The sequence below is a fragment of the Alternaria triticimaculans genome, assembly GCF_023758025.1.
Source record: "Alternaria triticimaculans strain BMP 0046 chromosome Unknown scaffold_11, whole genome shotgun sequence".
Taxonomy (NCBI): domain Eukaryota; kingdom Fungi; phylum Ascomycota; class Dothideomycetes; order Pleosporales; family Pleosporaceae; genus Alternaria; species Alternaria triticimaculans.
This window is the reverse complement of record NW_026055968.1, coordinates 372973-391714: the sequence shown is the minus strand read 5'-3', so window position 1 is coordinate 391714 and position 18742 is coordinate 372973. Positions and strand designations below refer to the sequence as shown.

Here is an 18742-nt window from a genome sequence, read left to right as displayed (position 1 = left end):
TCTGAACATGTGGAACCAGGAGGACCGATCACGCGAGCCTAAGCCTTGCGGCCATGTCCACGATGGAAGCCACGGATAAGGACTTTGGCGATACGCACATGAAAATCATGGCTATGCATGAGCCTCGGAGAGCAACAACAGTGATTGCGAACCTTGCAATCTCGGGGTGGTATATCTGTTCGGAAGTAGCGCGCGTGACAATCTGATCGCAGCGCCTTTGGTGGGAACCAACATGTCGTTTGAACTTTGTGGTGGCAGGGAGGCTCGTAGTGTTCAAATCTGTCTTGTTGTATGTATGCATTGTACATAGGAATGGAACTGTACACTATTACTGGGTGCAGAGACGATCGTCAGATATGTACTGATCACTAGGGTGGATGAAGGATTGCGGACGGGATGTCGTTATCGCTCATTTCGCTGGGTTCGCGGGGCAGCAGCGACACTGTTGGTAATATGGCCGTTCGCGGAGGTTTCAACGTCAGCATACAGCAAGGACCATGTCCTCGAAAATTGCGTTCTTGTCTGGGCATCATCATGGTATAGCTCAGCCTTTGTAATAATGTATGAATCGCTATTGTTATCGTAACAGGGAGCGCCTTCGCAAGGCAAGTGCGAAACGGGATGGCGGGGGTCAGGGTCTCACGAGGCAGGCGCAGACGCAGACGCACAGGGCACTCTACCACGCGACAGTCGGGAGGTGGGGGTTTGCGAAATGGCGCATCCCCAAGACCAACACTATAGCCGGGCGAACAGTCACGATAATTGTGCGGCAATGCGCACACTTGTGCAGCGACTAGTGAGGTTGTTGGACGCCATGCCCACCGGCCTCAACCCCGGGATTCGGGTCTGTTTGCACGCCTAATCCAGCGATAATCAGTGTCATCGATCAGTTGGTGGCCATCTCCGTTGGCCTGCCGGAGCTGATTATCCTGAGGCTTGGGTGTGAGGTGCCAATGCCCCAGTAGCCTCCGAGCGGTCAGCAACCGCTGCATTCAGGTCTGAGGGGTGTTTGACCTCCCGCCATTGCGCCGACAGGCCCCAATCGCTTTGTTTGGAGACAGATAGAGCTACAAGCGCCATAGCGGAAGCGCAGCACCATTGGAATTATGCAGGTGGCCTCAGCAGGGATGCATCCGACAGCCAGCAACAGGTCCTCCCGTCGCGATGCTCGGCTTTGGACTCGAGCCGTGATTGCCAATGTCGAGCCCATTGCCCTTTGTTGTGGCCAGGACGTGTCACGGCAGTGTCAGCTAACGCCTATCAGCGAGGACCAGGAGTTGGAACCAGGAATGCTGGGGTTGGCAGGCCATGGCACCAGGCAGCCCGCGCGCCTTTGGCGATCGAGGCGGGCTCCAGCGAATATGTGGCGTACCTCCGAAGTCCTGGCCAAGGTCCAGTCTGCCGTTGCGATAAGACCCACTCACACGCGCAGCAGCTTCCGTTTATCACGCCTCTCGCATCTCGCAGCCGGTCACTTGTCTCGCTCTTCAACTTCACTTTCACCGCGCCCTCGCACCGCTTGCAAACGCGCGTTGAGGCTACAAACTTAGCTTGACAGCATACCCACTCTGCCATCCCAGATCCTCGGTACGCCAGCAACGTCAGCCAGAAAGAGCGACATGGTCAAAGCGCACACATCGCCATCCCCAACTCGTCACCGCTATCGCTGCCACGCAAATTCGGCACTGAGCACGCGACTACCAAACAGCTCACCCTCTGCGGAGGCGAGAGTCTGTGGGGACTTCTCAACAGCAGCATGATAATACCTCGCGACCTGTACAATGCCTCTCCCCCGCTGCGCCGAACCCGCATGGCCAACAATCCGACTCTCTTGTATTCGTGGTGGTGCACCGTTTTCTCTGCCGTCATCATAGGCGTCCGACTCTCTGGCCGCTACATCCGCAATGAACGACTCTTCCGCGAGGACAAGATCATGGCGCTCAGCATCATCCCACTGTTTGCGCGTATGGGCTTTGTGCACGTGGTCCTCATCTGGGGCACCAACAATGTCAATGTTTCGACTTTGACAGACCCGCTTATCATCCGCCATCGCGAGATTGGTTCTCAGATGGTCCTCGCCTCGAGGATCTTCTATGCGTTGTTGTACGTGCAGTCATCAACTTTGTTAGAGTGCGACTAACCCCATGCCAGCATCTGGATGGCCAAGTTCACCGTTTCTGAGTTTCTGAAGCGTTTGACAGAACGTTTCTGGAAGAAAGGGTACGATTGGGGACTGCGTGGCATACGCATCTTCCTTGTCGTTACTTTCTTCATGGTCCTCATTGCCACACTGGCAGAGTGCCACCCCACCTCCCACTACTGGCAAGTCGTGCCGGATCCAGGACCGCAATGCCGACAGGGTTACGCGCAGCTGCTCACCATGGGCATCACCGACATCGTCACCGATATATTTCTGATCGCCTTTCCGATTCCGATCATCGTGCGGTCGAGCATGCCATTAAAGCGAAAGATCTCTCTCACTGTGCTCTTCTCCTTGTCAGTCGTCCTGATCGTCGTAACTGGGACGCGAATGCCTCTAGTCATTCAACGACAAGGTCTACAACAATTCCGCACTGTATTCGCTTCTTCGGAGATCTTGGCTGCAACCATAGTTTCAAACGCCATCATCCTGGGATCGTTCCTTCGCGACCGAGGTGTTAAGAAAGCCAAGTTCAAGGCACCATCAACTACAGACAGCATGGAACGTAGAGGATCAGCACGACGCTTCACGGACCAAACATGCAGTAGCGACGAAGACCTCGCGCGATCGCTAGGGTACCGGACAAAACCCGAACTACTCGAGAAGCAGACCAGCGTTCCTAGACCAGCTCCGGTGGCTGATCTTGACCTTCTATCGTCTTCTAGACAACCTGGCCCTTTTGTCAACAACAACTGGAGATTCCCCGACGAAGAGGGTGGCATGATTCAGAGCAGCGACCGATCCAGCGTGACAGTCGAAGATATACGGGATCCGATGCCTAGTCCTCGTGCAAGACGAGTGTCGTGGTTCGATGTTGGAGGCCTGCTTGAGAATCAAACTGTAGCTCCCTCACCCACCGATTCAGTCATCGCGCACGACTTCGCAACCCAGCCACGGCGGGGGTCCAGAACCTCGAACACAATCATACCAAATGCGCGCGCATTTTTGCCCCAAGTACGGCGCAACTCTCGACTTTCGCAACAGTCTGAGGACTACGAGATGTCGTCTGTCCGGCCCACCCACCAGTTGCAGGACCTCGGCGGCTTGCTCTCCGAAGATCGCGAACAAGAAGAAGCTCTCTCAACCCCCTCTCCACACTCGGGCTCCTCAGCCGGTCCTCCTCGCAATGAGCGATACGCGCCCATACAACGCACGTCAACGCGCTCAACACAAGCAAGCTACGATGCTCTATCTCTCCGAGATCCCGGAGGCTTGCTTTCTTCCGCACCCCCTCCCACGTCTCATCGACGCAACCCTACCCAACATAGCCGCAACGTGCCGTCCTTACAGGATGCTGGCGGCCTTCTTGGTTGACGACTCCCTTACTACTTTACATACCCCCTGCGTGATACCCCGGCCCCCATGGCCTCTTTGCATATGCATAGCCTGCCTAATGCTTCCCATGTTATGTTTTCTTTTCCTTTTGTATAGTACACGAATCGCCCACACGTGGCGGTCGCGATGGGTTGATGACTGATGGGTTACGACATTTCCGGATGCGATACCCATAGGCCATCAGAGATCTAAGATGTATGTCGGAGATTACGATCTAGAGTCAGGCGGCAAGACTTGTGTATAATAGCAATATACCCAACGCATGGCGTTGTTGAGGCGTACGTCACGGCAGTGAATTGCCGACCTATAAATGAAGTCAATATGCACTCTCGGCTCCTTGATCCTACAATCCGGGTGGCACACGTGTGAAGGCACAGGGTTTACGCTAAAAGGAAGTCGAAAAAGCGATTACCGAGCGCATGGTTCAGCATCCAACGCTCCAGCCCTGTGGAACGAATAGCGTTCGGGTATTATTCACGATGTCTTGGCTGTCAACGGCGCGGGAAGGAGCTGCAGGGCGTCGGTCAAAGCTCGCACTATTACCAACAGCAACCACCGTGCCACTTTAGCACCCTTTGCGGTAGCCATCCAACACCATCGCGAAAGTGGTGCCGTCAGATATGAGCAATGACGCGCCGACGCTTGGAGAGATCACCCAACTAACCCGTCAAGAACTTACTACAAGGCAGAAGACCGATCCTATTCGCGAATGCGGACGCGCCGCGCTATTGCTCCTTCCCAACGATTTCGAGCTCGCCCTCAAGCTTTCGTATCAGAAACTACACGATGTGCCGTATAGGGAGGTGAAGACGTGCTGGCGCAGGCTGTACACGGATGCGAGCTTGTGGAAGGTGTTGAAGCTGGTAGGCGACGAGCGTAATGAGCACCTGCGCGAGACCCTCTCAGAGTCCGGGGCCGACAAAGAAGAAGTCGATACAAGGAGTGACTGTGTCGATGAAGTGGTGCGGATATTGGATATGACGCTCATACTGACAGGCGCACCTGAGAGGGAGGAGCTCGTAGAGCTTTGGTTTGCAGCGCTGAAGGCTGTTCTAACTCCACCAGACTCTCGTCTTCACACCGACGCTCTAGAACGGCCGCGCAAGAGAAGACGACTATCATCTGAGGGTCAAACTTCGCGCCTACCAGCAAGCTTCGCAACGGTGCTTCCCAGCCCTCCACCCACCCTTCGGCACGCGATCCCACGAACGAAAGAGCTCAGTCTGGAGGGTTTCCAGAAGACAGTCGGCGACGCGAATACACATAAGCCGCTCATAATCGAGGGTGCGATACCGCATTGGCCCGCTCTCGATGAGAGGCCGTGGAACGACCCGGCATATCTGCTAGAGCAGACGCTTGGTGGTAGACGGCTTATACCAGTCGAGGTTGGAAAGAGCTATACCGATGAAGGTTGGGGCCAGCGTATCATCACCTTCCGTGACTTCATGGAGACGTATATGCTCAAGGGTCATAGAGAAGCTGTCTTGACCGCAACGCATACAGACACGACGCAGAGCCTTGAACACGATGAGGCAGACGCCAGCACGAAACCCAATCCTACCGGCTACCTAGCCCAACACGACCTCTTCGCCCAAATCCCCTCCCTACGCGCCGACATCAGCATACCCGATTACTGCTACTGCGAGCCCGCTCCGTCTCCCCACCTCACACACATCAAGCCCGTTGCGAAGCTCGAAGAACCTTTACTGAATGCTTGGTTCGGCCCCGCGGGCACCATATCACCCCTACATACCGACCCCTACCATAACATCCTCGCGCAGGTCGTAGGCTACAAATACGTGCGCCTATACGCACCTGCGGAGACGCAGCGTCTGCATCCCAGGAGTACGGATGAGAGTGGTGTGGATATGAGTAATACGAGTCTGGTTGATTTGGATGAAGCTATGGCTTTGTACCCGGAGATGTCTTGTTGGGAGACTGGGAGAAACTCTGAAGAAGATGTGGAAGATGGTCTAACAGAACGGGGACGCGAGTTTGATGAAGATTTCCCTGGATTTAAAGACGCACAGTACATCGAAGGAATCCTAGCACCAGGCGAATGTCTCTACCTGCCCGTTGGTTGGTGGCATTACATACGTAGTCTGACACCAAGTTTCAGCGTAAGCTTTTGGTTCAACTAGACAATCATCGTATTTCTCTTCTTCCATATATCACACATTCAATCCATACATATATCCAACTACTCTTTTCCACCCACCAGTCTTCCCACATCCTACCTCTTACCACCACCCCTTCTTCTTCCTCCCAGCTCCCCGCCTAAGCGCGCCCCGCACGGTCTGGACACCGTTGACACACGCCCTTCAACGTCCCGCGATGCACTGTATCCGCCACTCCGCTCCCGCAGACTCCATCGCGCTCGTTCCAGTATGCACATCGCCGGTAAAGATCTTTATAGACACAATAGCAGCCTTCGTAGGTGGTTTCTTCCCATTCGCACATGGTTGTGTTGGTATTTGGATAGTTAAGAGGTTCAGAGTCCGTTGTTTTATTCAGGGGGGTAAACTCGATTTTGATGGTGTGTATGTGCGCGTTGAGGGTGGTTTGAGATATCTTTTCGTTTTCAAGGGTGTAGTGTGTGATCTGGATAATATGTATAGCTTGGTGTATGATAGAGGCTCTGGGGTTATACGAAAGGCGGGAAGCAGACTGCTTTTATACAGTATGCGTTGTTTGGAGTAGCGGATTCCATTCTCGTACTTGAACGAAAGTGTTGAACGAGTTTCCGTCACTGTTGCTGCTGCCGTCTGCTCTTCGACCAGTGTTGGTGTGTTCTTCATACCATATCCCTTGTCTTCTTTGACATACACAAACATTTTGCTTATTTAGATCAATAGATGTATGCTTCCATGATCATGACTGTAAACATAGATGCCATCGGACACAACCGATTGAATCATAACATATCCCCTTGCCCACTCCCTCCCCTCCCTCTCTCCTCCCCCCATCCACCTACCCAAAAGCCGGAGCCAACGCATACCCCACAACCAACTCCTCGCCCTGCCTAAAGCAGCTCCACAGATTCCCGACTCCCTCATCCAACGCAGGGCTAAACACATTGCCCACATAGCAAAACACACTCTCATGCTCCTTAACACCCAGTCTCTTGCGCAGAAAACGTACTATCGTTGCGAAAGACTGGTTGGTGGAGAGCTTGAAGATGCGTTGGGTTAGGTGGGGGGCTGAGCCTATGGGTTGGAGACGTATTGTAACTGTGGTGGGGGGTTAGTTGGTGGTGTGGGAGGGGAGGTGGACTGGAATAGGATGGTGTGGATGGGGGATGTAAAGTGTTTTCGTTGTTGATGGGTTGGAAGATAGATGGACGAAAGGACATGACAATACCTTTCTGAACAGCGAGGTTTCCTGCTCCTTCTAACGCTTTCGAGGCGTCTTTGGGTAGGTTGGTCAACACGACTGAGGCTGCCATGGTGAGCGGCGCTTCTGTAGTGTCGTCTTCCTCCGGCATTCTTTCTTTTGGTGATTCGGACATGGCCACGGTTGATGTGTATTAATCCGAAGCGAAAAGTACAAGTGTGGGTATAGCAGCTATTTCGAGGCGATACTCGAATGATGAAGAGAATGAAGGATGACTTATTTAGTAAAAGTGAAAGTTTGTGGGTTGGCGTTCGTTGAGGTAAGAGCGATGGTCACGATGGAAGGTGTAAACGTCGGCCTAGCCAATCAGCACCCCACCACCCCAACATCACTCCTCTAATGCGCAAGACAACCATTCAACCATATCATCTTTCGCATTGATATCTAGTGTTTTCTACATATCTGATACGATAATGATATATAACATAGCCTCCAGTATGGCGTCGTCCGCGTTCGTCGCCAAGTAACCTCCTCAGTATGACAATGTTCTACAAACCTCCATAGTAGTACCAACCCTCGTTTACCGAAAACACACGCGTGCACACCACCAGCCAGCCGGTTTGCAAAGCGCAACAACCAGCAAAGATGACCCGAAGGTCATGACGCAATAGCTATATACAAAGGGGATGCATGCATCGTTAAGCCACCAGGGATCAGTGATCATGGGCCTATACAGGGTAAGGAAATGGAGCAAGTCAAGCTATGTCGCCAATAAGGGGAAAGGTAGAAGCTGCGCCTCGAAAATGCTATGGAAACGGGTATTCGCTCGCAGAGTAATGCCATGCGCCCGGGGGCGAGAAGTGAACAACAGGTGCGATAGGAAATTATGTCGTGGGTATTAGTGAGGTCGTGCATTACGCCGTAAGGGATGCAATGTGTGGCCGTGTAGTCTGCATGAGCCGCAAGGCTCATCGACGATCAAGTTGGGCGAGTAGCTGGTCAAGCTCAACCCAGTTGTCCGTGGTGACTGCGAACTTGCGGTGCTTGCGGGAGACGACATGCTGTATGTTGTCAGTATATCATTTGTAGGAGCATGTTTATAGTGCGTACCTCGTCAAAGTCGTTGAACTTCTCCCTGCAGTTCTCGCAGTAACCAGGCTTCAGCTCCTTCTCAGCAGTCTTGCGCCTGCGGAGGGCTGCTGCTTTACGAGCTTGTCTTTCTTCGTCTCCATCATCCTGTGTGTGACCCATGTTCTCCTGGGCCTTGCGCTTTGCCGCGCGCATGGGTTGAGAATGCTCATAGCTGAGCGCAGCCCTGACATCGTTTGTAACGGACGAATGGCCACTATTCGTATTCGCCGACGGTACGCTGTTCTTCTCGAGGACCTTTCGTTTCAGCTGGTTGACTTCCTTGCTGTTTCCAGCACGAGGGGCAGCAGCAGTCGAGGAGATCATTTGCGAGCGAATAGCGGACGTGATGTTCGATTGGTGTAGACCAGACGCGACCGGCTCACCAGCGATGAAACGGGGCATGGCTCGGATACTAGCCTGAGCACTGCCAAACATGGGTGGTGGGCCGTCTGCCGTGTTGCATCGCTTGGGAGGAAGGGCTTTTGGAGGATCTAACGGTTTCGCATCTCCATCCTGTTCTTCTTTGACGATGGCAGCAGGAGCGCTGGGACGCCTTGCCAGGTTGTTGTTCTCTCCCAAAGCATTCTTCTCTTCCATAGCTGAAGCAGCACGCGTCCGTGGCGCCTGGGCAGCCTGCCTTCGGCGTGCTTCCTGCTCTTCCTGCTGTCGGCGACCGAAATGGGGATCCTCCACGAACGGGCACTTGCCGTTACCGGAGGCACGGAACTGCGGCCATTTGCCCTTCTCTTTCTCAACCTTCTGGTATTCTCGGATCATGACGGGTCGGGTAACCTCGTCCATATCGTGCACGTAGACGTAGTATCCACGGAGCGGAATCATGTCCTGCGAGGCCATGACGTAGTCGCGGTCCAACTTCTCATTTTGTAGCAGCCTTTGCAAATCAGCAGGACGGCCCTTGTGCTGCGTAGCCACCGCCTGACGTGTCGAATGGGTAGACGCGTCCTCCCCAGTTTCCTTGTTGAACATGGTATCCACCATGCGCTGCAACTTCTCGACGGACCATATCTTCATACCCAAGCTCTTAGCCTTGTACAGGATATCACCACGGTCGGACTTCTCGAGGGCGGCATCGAAGATGGACTTCTTGTTCTCCAGCTGGGCCGGGTTGACGGTGCCTTTGTGGGAGGATGAACTGCCATCGAGGTCGGCGGGAATGGAACGCGTCGTGATGACATGGGTGACTTCCCGAGAGAAGAACTTGACTTCTCGCTGGTGACTGTTAGCACGACGGATGTAGGGAAGGGTATGCCCGACGTACGGAACCTAGGACGCGTGCCCTGTTCAAAAGTTTGTCTTTCTGGGGTTCTGAGACGCTGTCAAAGTAGAACGCAAACTGGGGAAACAGCTTGCGGTAGTGACGCTGCCATTGTCGAATCGTTTCTAGGTCGTGAGATGCACGCTGTGCGGCCTGCTTGGACGGGGCCTTGGTCTCTCTTGCTGCTTCCAGCTTGCGAGTCAAAGCCGTGGGCTGGGCCCCACTCCGACGAATAAGGCCGTGACGGCGAGCTTCAGCATCATCGACCTCGATGAGCTGTTTTTTGGGTGGTGGCTGGCCATAGGGGACATCGCGTTGCTCGCTGGCGTGGGAGCGTTGGCGCTTTCCTCCTATGGCAGTCGCGCGTAACGGGGAGTTGGTAGCGTTTTGCAGGTTGGCGAGGGGGACGCGCCGGTTCGACATGACTGAAGGAACCTGGGGCGACGGAGGGACAGCCACTGCTGCCATACGTAGGATAGCGGCTGAGGGTGCTTCGAGGTGTAATAGATGGGCGTGGTGGGAGGGGCACGTGTGCGTGTAGCTCACGACGCGACGGTACAGGCACGTCGAGGTTTTCTAGCAACGCGTAGCAGCCATGTCGATGCGAGGGAGCTTCAGAGACCGAGGGAGATGTTGACGACACAGCAATTGAGCGAAGGTGAAGCGCGTTGCAGACGTCGATCTGCTTTCATCGACCAAGGAAAGAGTGTCTTTGTTTGGTCCGGAGGCTGGGTACAGTATGATGCAGGTGCAGGCTAGAGCGACTGTGGTTAGCCTGAAAATCTCGCGCGAACCATCCACAACATCATTTGCCTAGACAACGACCTGGGCAAACAATACACCCTTGCCGACAACACCGTCAGTGCGCCCTGCACGACATCTCGCGTCTGCGAATCTCCCACCGTATTGCTGGCTCACGATTCAGCGTATCAGGGGAAGATTTGCAGCTTCTGCATGCGGCGCGCCTCTGCTGCTTGCACTGACGCCGACCCCACTTCTCCTGTCTCCTGTCCTGGGAGTAATTCGACGGCGAGCGCTGCACCATTAGGCCCGTCTCATTTCGCGTCCTTAGGCCAACACTGGCTGGTGGAAAGCTCCCGCGTCTTCCATTTCCATGGGACCGTGACAGCTTCAAACTTATCAAGGGTCTGGATGATGGAGGCTTTTGTGGGTAGCCGGAAGTGTCACCCACCTCGGCCGCGACTTTGTTCTATGGGCCGCAAAACACCGGAAGCGTCAAGAACATTGCATACGGAAATAGACAAAACACACACATACAAAGACGTCAAGTCGGTGACGTCCGTCCTAGTGCCGCCGTGTATTTATCAGGTATTTCAAGAAGCTGATTTTCAGCAGAGTATACTATGTGATGACATGGACTCTGCATATACGGTCACAGTTGACCCTGAAACAGTAGGTCTGCTGTCGCATACGCTCCTACACACTCCTTCTAGGCCTCTCAATTTTTTCTCAGACCCTCCTTCGTTCTCGCGGTTATCATATTCTCGGTTTCCAGCGCTGGCTCGTCCGGGGCTTTGCTACCTTACCACTACACGCCAACCCAGGAAAAAACTGAACACCCTAGAGCCTACGTCGATGTTAGGTTACCTACTTTCTAAGGTTTTGTCTTAATGTAGTCTGCAAACCTGTTACTTGTATAAGATGACTATCCACTATACCCTTTCGATGTTACTTCGTCTGCTGTTTCTTTCATGATCGTATAGAATATGTGGAAGCAAGAATCCTGCGAATATAAACAAGCGTAGACATCGGCCTTGTACATCAACATCATGAATGTAATACCAGGTCGTCCATTCTTCCTCCGCGTCTTGCTCAGTGAAAGGTTCACGCATACGGATGGTGACCTGATCATTCACTTTGACTTGGCCAAACGCAAACAGAGAGCGCCTATAAATTCTCTGAACTGCGTGTTTCTCGCACCTCCACTCTCCTAACTCGAATATATACAACATCGTCACCATGACCGATTCGTATCGTCCGCCGTACAATTCCAACCGACAATGGACACCAGCGTCTGCACCTTCTGAGGCTGCGCTCAACTACGACGACGCGGATGTGAACCGTATTCCGATCAATCCTCGCCGTTCCAACGCCGCAGTTCCAGCTCAATCATCACGGCTATGGGACGAAGACCTGAACTCCCTCATGCACCGCACTATCCGCGCCTACGATCTCGTCGTGAACTACGTCCGCGATTCCCACGGCGGTACCCGCTGGTCACGCGAGGACATCGATCGCGTTCGAGACTTCGGCGCCTATCTGCATGGCGACGTCCGCGATTTGAAGCACTGGAGCGAAGTGGTAGCAAAGGAGGGGGAACAAGATGCGTACACTATGGACAAGATCCGCGATGACGTCGAGAACCTGCGGAAATACTGTGAGCAGATTCAAGCCTTCATCAGAGATACCGAACGTGTTCCTCTGCGCCAACGTATGACACGAGACGATGGAGTGCAGGCTGGCCAGAATGTGGATCATGGTCATGGTTTTGGTGGTGGTAAGAACATCTTCCGTGGAGGTGGCGCCCTAGGTACTGACTTCTCGTTGTCTATAGACACCAACCAGCTCGTCGAGAGCACTCAAGAAGGCGAGGGTATGGACGTCGAGATGAGTACCGACCTGGAGCAGAAGCCTGAAGTCGTCGATCCGACACTTAACCCACGGCAGGCAGACTGGGCGACTACACCTTCAACGCGATTTGCTTGGTGAACGGTCGTACGTATTCGTACCTAGGTAGCCTTCTCAGACGTGCATTTTTGCAACAGATACTGTAGAACGAGTGCTAGACTAGTTCACGTAGCACGTTGGCGTCGTGTGACGAAGCAAAGATATCCAAGTGTTCCTACACGTTTTCCACGTCCCAGCTGATTGGTGCTCGGTGCTCGGCTATCTCAGGACCCCTGCGCAACGGCCTGCACCTGTGGTGTGAGCGACTCAACGCTTTCACATGCTTGCAACTCACAACTCTCGAAAATAGCACGGATTCGGAATAATGCCGTCTGCGCCAAACGAGGATAGCCGCTATGCGGCGGCTGTCGCAGCTCCAGGCTTATCTCGCATATTTTCTTCATCTTCGATCTCGACCCATTCCCATTCGGCTGCTTCCTATTCGTGTGCGCTCGCGGAAGAGTCTGGGTGAAGCCGCCGCTGGGATCTACGACCGCGCAGCTTGGTGGATACGCCCGGGAGATAAGCCGGAAGTATGCTGAGGGTTGAACGCGCTGATATTTGCACGTCGACTCTTGACACGCCGTCTCTAATGGAAGGGGAGGAGCCCAGCTTCCGACCCAGTATGCTCTACAGCGTCCTGCCCACCGTCGTATCGAACCATCTTCCGACGATACCTTCTCTCCGACAATCTCTCAACGACGTACGAAACCGCGGAACACATAGTAAATCAGCCTCAGTCGACGAACTACCACAGCCCGAGACGCCTCCTCCAGGCTATACGTCGATACCCCCGAGTGGTTCGGTCACACCGCTTAGACTGTCAGTTGCGTTGGGCGAGGCAGACGTCGAGTTCGTGGACGATGGATTGGATAGACCTGGCTCTTCAGGAAGCGCACTTCCACAGCCACATGGTGCTCAAGAGAGTGGCTGTGGTATCAGGTGGAAGTATGCGACTCTAGGTAAGGACTGTTGCTCGTGAATGTTGATCTTGCATACTCATATTCTACAGGAACAAGCCTTATGGCTCAAGCATCTCGAGAATCAAGCGAATCGATCAGTAGCCCCGACGAGACATCCGCGACGCTGACCCGACAACTTTACATACACGGCATAACGTACCTACTGCGAGGGCTACCAGCGAAGCTCACCCCAGAAGAGACGTTGAGCATACACGCGGCCCTGCCACAAGACGTAGTCGACACAACAAACGACGCGAATACGCACGCGTTACTTCCAGTCTCGCAACGCAGCCCTAGTACTCAGGGAGCGCCTCCACGAGACCCCACGATCCTGCACCGTTTGACTGCCACCCTCGTCCTCCAGTCCTTCATCCTCATACAGTTCCTTCTACCGTACATCAAGCTATTCCTATCACACACCTACCAGTTCGAGAGGAAGCATCAGATCACCAAACGGCTCGTCAATACAGGCGTCGCGACTGTCGATGATATCGGACGAAAGACGCTGCGACTGTCGCAAACCGTGTGCCAGATGAACGACGGGATGGTAGGACAAGCGATCAATGAGATGACCATTTGGTGGGTCAGAGGCGTCACCGGAGGTGTTCAACAAGGTCTCGCAGAGGGATTGCAAGCTATGAGGATAGCTGAGAGCCAGCGGGGTGAGGAGAGTACGGGGCGGATCAACTGAGTATTTGGACTGCATTAGCTATGGCGTTAGGCATTTGCATAACTTGATAGACTGACGAATTAATGATGTGCATCGACTGTTCCGTCCGAGCTGCTGGACCCTGATCATGTTCTACACGTGATCAGCCGCTTATCGTTATCGGGCGGACTTCCTAGCGCGTTGTCGACGCACGTCCCTTGGAAAAGTGCAATGGCAAAGTTTCTAGTGGTAACATTCTAACGAGTACACGCCATTCTTTTCTCCCCATTCGCCGTCTTCCTTCAGGCGCACACGCAGAGTACTCTAGTTGCTCAATCTAATCGTTCAATATACCCTTTGTTACGAACGAGTGTGTAGCATTACCCGCACATCATGTTCGGCGCAGTGAGAAGATGTCCCGCGACCCTCGCGAGGAATCTTGCCTCCATCTCAACCAGGACCCTCCGCACACCCTTCCCTAATACCTCGAGCGCCTTAAGAATACCATTACAGTCAGCGCGCCTCGGAAATGCCTCGTTCGCTGGTTTCCACAACAGTGCCGCAAAGTGGCAACAGGAGGCCCAGCAGAGCATTGAGGAAGATGGTCCCGTCACAGAGTTCCAGGACCTGGCCACACGCGGCCTTGTTCACCCCAACCTAATCAACACTATCACGAGGCAAATGAAGCTCACGACCATGACGGACGTGCAGTCCAGGACCATCAACGAGGCGCTGAGCGGGGTTGACATGTAAGATCTTCCTTCAATTATAACTTCAATTCGCTAACATCCGGCAGCATCGCACAAGCAAAGACCGGTACCGGTAAAACACTCGGTTTCCTCATCCCTATCATCCAACGAATTATCGCGAACGACCCCCAGCTCGGCGAGAAGGTCAGAGGATACAAGCGCGCCCGACCAGACGACATCCGTGGCATTGTCATCTCGCCAACCCGTGAACTGGCAGAGCAAATTGCTGTCGAGGCTAAGAAAGTAGTCGCTGGCACGGGCATCATCGTGCAGGTTGCTGTCGGAGGCACACAGAAGAGGGCTATGCTTCAAAAGACTCAGCGCGAGGGGTGCCATCTCATGATTGCTACTCCCGGACGACTGATGGACATCCTCTCAGACCCTTACTCCGGTATCAAGGCACCAAAGCTCAGAGCATTGGTCATGGACGAGGCGGATCGTCTCATGGACGACGGTTTCCAGAAGGAGATTGAGGAGATCAAGAACTTCCTTCCCGACCCAGCCGAGGTCGAACGCCAGAACCTCATGTTCTCCGCTACTATTCCCCGCGATGTCGTCAACCTAGTTCGCCAGATCATGCGTCCCGGCTTCCACTTCGCCAAGTGCGTCGATGAGAACGAGGAGCCAACACACCAGCGTATCCCGCAAAGACTCGTTCACCTGAACGGTTTCGAGAACGTCATGCCCACACTTTACGATCTGATCCTCCAGTCACAACAGAAGGCACAGGCTGGTGAAACCCGACCCTTCAAGGCCATCGTCTATTTCAACAGCACTGCTGAGGTAACCCTCGCAGCATCAGTTTTCTACAAGCTCAACGGCGGCTTCAAGCGCAACACCCCTCTTTCTGGCACCAGATGCTACGAGATCCATGCCAAGCTCACTCAACAGCAACGTTCAAGGGCTGCAGATGACTTCCGTCTCGCAAAATCTGGCATTCTCTTCTCCTCGGATGTAACAGCCCGTGGAATGGATTTCCCTGAAGTCACCCACGTCATTCAGATTGGTCTCCCCCGTGAGCGCGACTCCTATATCCATCGTCTCGGTCGTACTGGACGTGCCGGCAAGGAGGGCGAGGGCTGGTTACTCATCTCACCCTTTGAGAAGCAAGAAGTGCGCCGTCGTCTCCGCGACCTGCCTCTTGTCGACGCCACTGATATGCTCGAGACTGCCACCGTTGACATGAGCGAACCGGCCGAGCTACCTGAGAACGTCGCAAAAATTCTCTCTGATACCGTCGAGGCACACAAGAAGGTCTACCCCGACCAACTCGACGCCGCATTCCGTGGTCTGTTCGGAAGCTACCAGTGGTATGGTGACAAGCAGGGTCTGCTAGAAGGTGCGAACCGTCTGGCCGAGTTTGGCTGGGGCATGCCATCCCCACCCCCACCACCTGCTAGCCTCTTCTCTGGAGGCCGCGGACGTGGCGGCGGTGGCCGTGGAGGCTTTGGTGGAGGACGTGGCGGCGGCGGTGGCTTTGGTGGCCGAAGCGGAGGCTTTGGCGGTGACCGCGCCGGCCGCAGTGGAGGTTTCGGAGGTGATCGTGAAGGCCGCAGCGGAGGCTTTGGAGGCGACAGAGGTGGTCGACCTGGAGGATTTGGTGGTGACCGTGAAGGCCGGAGCGGAGGCTTCGGTGGTGACAGGAGAGGAGGCGGCGGCGACCGCAGAGGAGGAGGTGGTGGTGGCTTTGGCGGCGACAGGAGAGGAGGCGGCGGCTTCGGTGGTGGTGACAGGCGTGGAGGCGGCGGTGGCTTCGGTGGTGACCGACCAAGGAGAGAGGCCCGCGAGTTCTAAGCAGTTACCCAGCTGTTGGAAGGAACTCCTGCCCCGCGTCCTTGAGATGTAAGTCTGTCACACCTTCCGTCTCGCCTTTTTTTCCTTCTCTTTCTTGTACTATATACCTGTATACCCCCCCACAGCAAGCTTGGAAACGAGGGATGATGACGGAGACATGTCATTGTATCGATACACACTGGTTGCATTGGGCGGCGTTTACAGGATCATGTCCCGCTCCAAAAAACTGCAGCAGCGCATGTTGTTGTCGCCGCAGCGATCTTTTTGGTTATGGTTGGTAACGATAACGTATAAACAATCTCCATTCATACTTCTGGAGTTGGTTGTTGATGTAAAGGTAGTTAGTTGGTTTAGGTTGGTTTGGGTTGAAGGAAAAGTTTTAGTTATCTGAGAAGAGAGTGTTTCGGGTTGATGGATGTGTGAAGGAGGTGATGTGTGTATGCTGTTGATGGTGTTTCTTTTTAAAGGCATGCTGGGTATTTGATGGAGGTAGTAGTAACTACTACGTTGAAGATCGGAAGAACTCTGCTTTTGGTTTATCGAACCCAGCGCAAACGTATGCAAGATCTTCTTCCTTCAATTACCTAGATATCCTCCGAGTCTCCGTTGTAGTTACACTAGCAACACGCGTCAGCAACGCAAGATGCTCTGCACTGCAAAGTCGGCCCGTAAATACAGACACACATGCCACGACAGACCCCGAGAATCCAAGCTATGAGCTAACAGAATTCCGTGCTTCCTCTCCCCACCAATTTCCCATCCATTAGCCATGCAACACCGTCTACACGTCTTCAACAACAAGATTATATATCCCATAATCCCATAATTATCGAACGATTGCACCCGCGCATGGTCATACAACATCCAAGCACAATGTGCGAACAGGCATGTACATGGCGTGTGCCCGCATAGGTGTGATAACCACTAAGATTACCCCACCTGTGCGGCCACACGCTTTATGCAGACCTTTCGCGCATTGTGGTTGTGATTGAAATCTATTGTGTGTGTTGCTATCGTTTTTTGGTATAGTGACTGTGGGTGTTTCTACTGGCTGTTTGTTGGTAGCGAGCGAGCGAGCGGTATGGAGCGGAAGGAAAGCCTAGGTTCGGATCGAGATGGGGAATGGTGGGTCTTTTTGGGATGAGTTGGCATGGTTTGAGGGGGTGGGAGAGGGTAAGAGGGGTCTTTTCTTGCACTGTGTATGGGATGTAGAGATAGGTGTGAGTAGCTCACTAGATATTGAGTTTGGTGTTTAAGGTTTGCATCTTTTTGTTAGTCGTCAAGGTGGTAATGCTCGTAAGTAAGTAGACAAACCCTGGTGTGCGCAGTTATGTCAGGCACAATGTGTATATCCTCCACAGAGTGCAGAACAACGCTTCGTCTCCTACATAACTCCAAAGAAGGGGAACTGATCACCAATAAGACCAGGAAACGCACTATCCACACACCGCACTACAACAAATCCGACTTCTCCTTCTCCTCATCAACCACCGTTCTAAACTCCTCAAACGCCTTCTTCTCCATGGGATACGTATGTTCCGTTACCGGGTACTCCCTACTCTTGACCTCATCCCTATACTGTGATATCGCCCGATGCGCCTCCTCCCACACATTCCCGTACTGTTTCACAAACTTGGGCAGGAACCGTCCAGGTGGGAAGTTCCCCAACATATCAACCTGCACGAGCACCTGACCTGAACAGCCATTACCCGCTCCAATGCCAATAGTAGGAATACGCAGTTCTCTGGTAACCACAGCAGCGACTTCAGCGGGCACGGCTTCTAGGACGACGGCAAAAGCACCGGCTTCCTGAACGGCGAGCGCATCGTCGAGGAGTTTCAAGGCGGAGTATGTGGATTTGCCTTGTACTCGGAAACCGCCTAGAGCGTTTTGGCGCTGAGGTGTGAGGCCGATGTGCGCGAGGACGGGGATGCCAGCAGACGTTATCTTGGCTATTGTAGGAGCCATCTCCTTGCCGCCTTCCAGTTTGACTGATTTGACGCGGCCGATCTTGATCATGCGGATGGCGGATTCGAGGGCTTGGGCGGGGGATATCTCGTAGGTTCCCATAGGGAGGTCGCCGACCTGGGGGTTGTTAGTGGGACTGGCGAGTGTTACATGAGGGGTCTGGGACGTACTGTGAAAGCGCCTTTTGTTGCGCGCGCAACGGATTTGCAGTGGAGGAGCATCTCTTCCATTAGCACTTCGCTGGTGTCTTCCATGCCTAGTGCTACCATGGCTAGACTGTCTCCGACGAGTATCATGTCCATGCCGGCGTGGTCAGCGACGTGAGCGCTGGGGAAGTCGTGCGCGGTTATCATGGTGATGGGCTCGTTCTTGCGGTAGAGACTCTGCAGCGTGTTGAGAGTGACAGGTTTACGGGTATTTGCTGGCGCAGAGCCCAGTGGAGAATGTGAACTCCATCGGATTTGTGCGGAAGGCAATATGGTTCGCGATATCGATGGCAGCGGCGAGTATGCACGTGGTGTTGTTTGAATATGTCGCGAAGACGTTCGCAGCACGTTCATGAAGGCACGCGACATGGCGGCAGTGTCGCGGGTGTGGTTGTGGTGGGTATTTTGGGCGGCAGAAAATTTGTCAGAGCCCCTGAGGACGGTGTGGAGG

At 53.8% G+C, this 18742-nt stretch overlaps 7 protein-coding genes across 7 annotated transcripts; 5 read left to right on the top strand and 2 right to left on the bottom strand.

Annotated features, from left to right (window-relative positions):
* Positions 1–1361: 1361 nt before the first annotated feature.
* On the top strand, positions 1362–3514 carry J4E78_007320 (uncharacterized protein; the record flags this gene model as incomplete). Its single annotated transcript, XM_049367927.1, has 3 exons — positions 1362–1403; positions 1559–2103; positions 2152–3514. The coding sequence occupies 3 exons, from the start codon at positions 1362–1364 to the stop codon at positions 3512–3514; spliced, it is 1950 nt and encodes a 649-aa protein (XP_049220248.1).
* Positions 3515–4155: 641 nt separating this feature from the next.
* Positions 4156–5676, top strand: J4E78_007319 (uncharacterized protein; the record flags this gene model as incomplete). Its single annotated transcript, XM_049367926.1, has 1 exon — positions 4156–5676. One exon carries the CDS (start codon positions 4156–4158, stop codon positions 5674–5676), a length of 1521 nt encoding a protein of 506 aa, XP_049220247.1.
* A 2160-nt stretch (positions 5677–7836) lies between these two features.
* Positions 7837–9698, bottom strand: J4E78_007318 (uncharacterized protein; the record flags this gene model as incomplete). Its single annotated transcript, XM_049367925.1, has 3 exons — positions 7837–7929; positions 7979–9229; positions 9279–9698. 3 exons carry the CDS (start codon positions 9696–9698, stop codon positions 7837–7839), a joined length of 1764 nt encoding a protein of 587 aa, XP_049220246.1.
* A 1557-nt stretch (positions 9699–11255) lies between these two features.
* On the top strand, positions 11256–12005 carry J4E78_007317 (uncharacterized protein; the record flags this gene model as incomplete). Its single annotated transcript, XM_049367924.1, has 1 exon — positions 11256–12005. The coding sequence occupies one exon, from the start codon at positions 11256–11258 to the stop codon at positions 12003–12005; it is 750 nt and encodes a 249-aa protein (XP_049220245.1).
* Positions 12006–12498: 493 nt separating this feature from the next.
* Positions 12499–13616, top strand: J4E78_007316 (uncharacterized protein; the record flags this gene model as incomplete). The annotated part of the gene is made up of 2 exons (XM_049367923.1): positions 12499–12925; positions 12976–13616. The coding sequence occupies 2 exons, from the start codon at positions 12499–12501 to the stop codon at positions 13614–13616; spliced, it is 1068 nt and encodes a 355-aa protein (XP_049220244.1).
* Positions 13617–13967: 351 nt separating this feature from the next.
* Positions 13968–16117, top strand: J4E78_007315 (uncharacterized protein; the record flags this gene model as incomplete). The annotated part of the gene is made up of 2 exons (XM_049367922.1): positions 13968–14323; positions 14371–16117. The coding sequence occupies 2 exons, from the start codon at positions 13968–13970 to the stop codon at positions 16115–16117; spliced, it is 2103 nt and encodes a 700-aa protein (XP_049220243.1).
* A 1452-nt stretch (positions 16118–17569) lies between these two features.
* On the bottom strand, positions 17570–18660 carry J4E78_007314 (uncharacterized protein; the record flags this gene model as incomplete). The annotated part of the gene is made up of 2 exons (XM_049367921.1): positions 17570–18202; positions 18256–18660. The coding sequence occupies 2 exons, from the start codon at positions 18658–18660 to the stop codon at positions 17570–17572; spliced, it is 1038 nt and encodes a 345-aa protein (XP_049220242.1).
* Between the last annotated feature and the right edge of the window lie 82 nt (positions 18661–18742).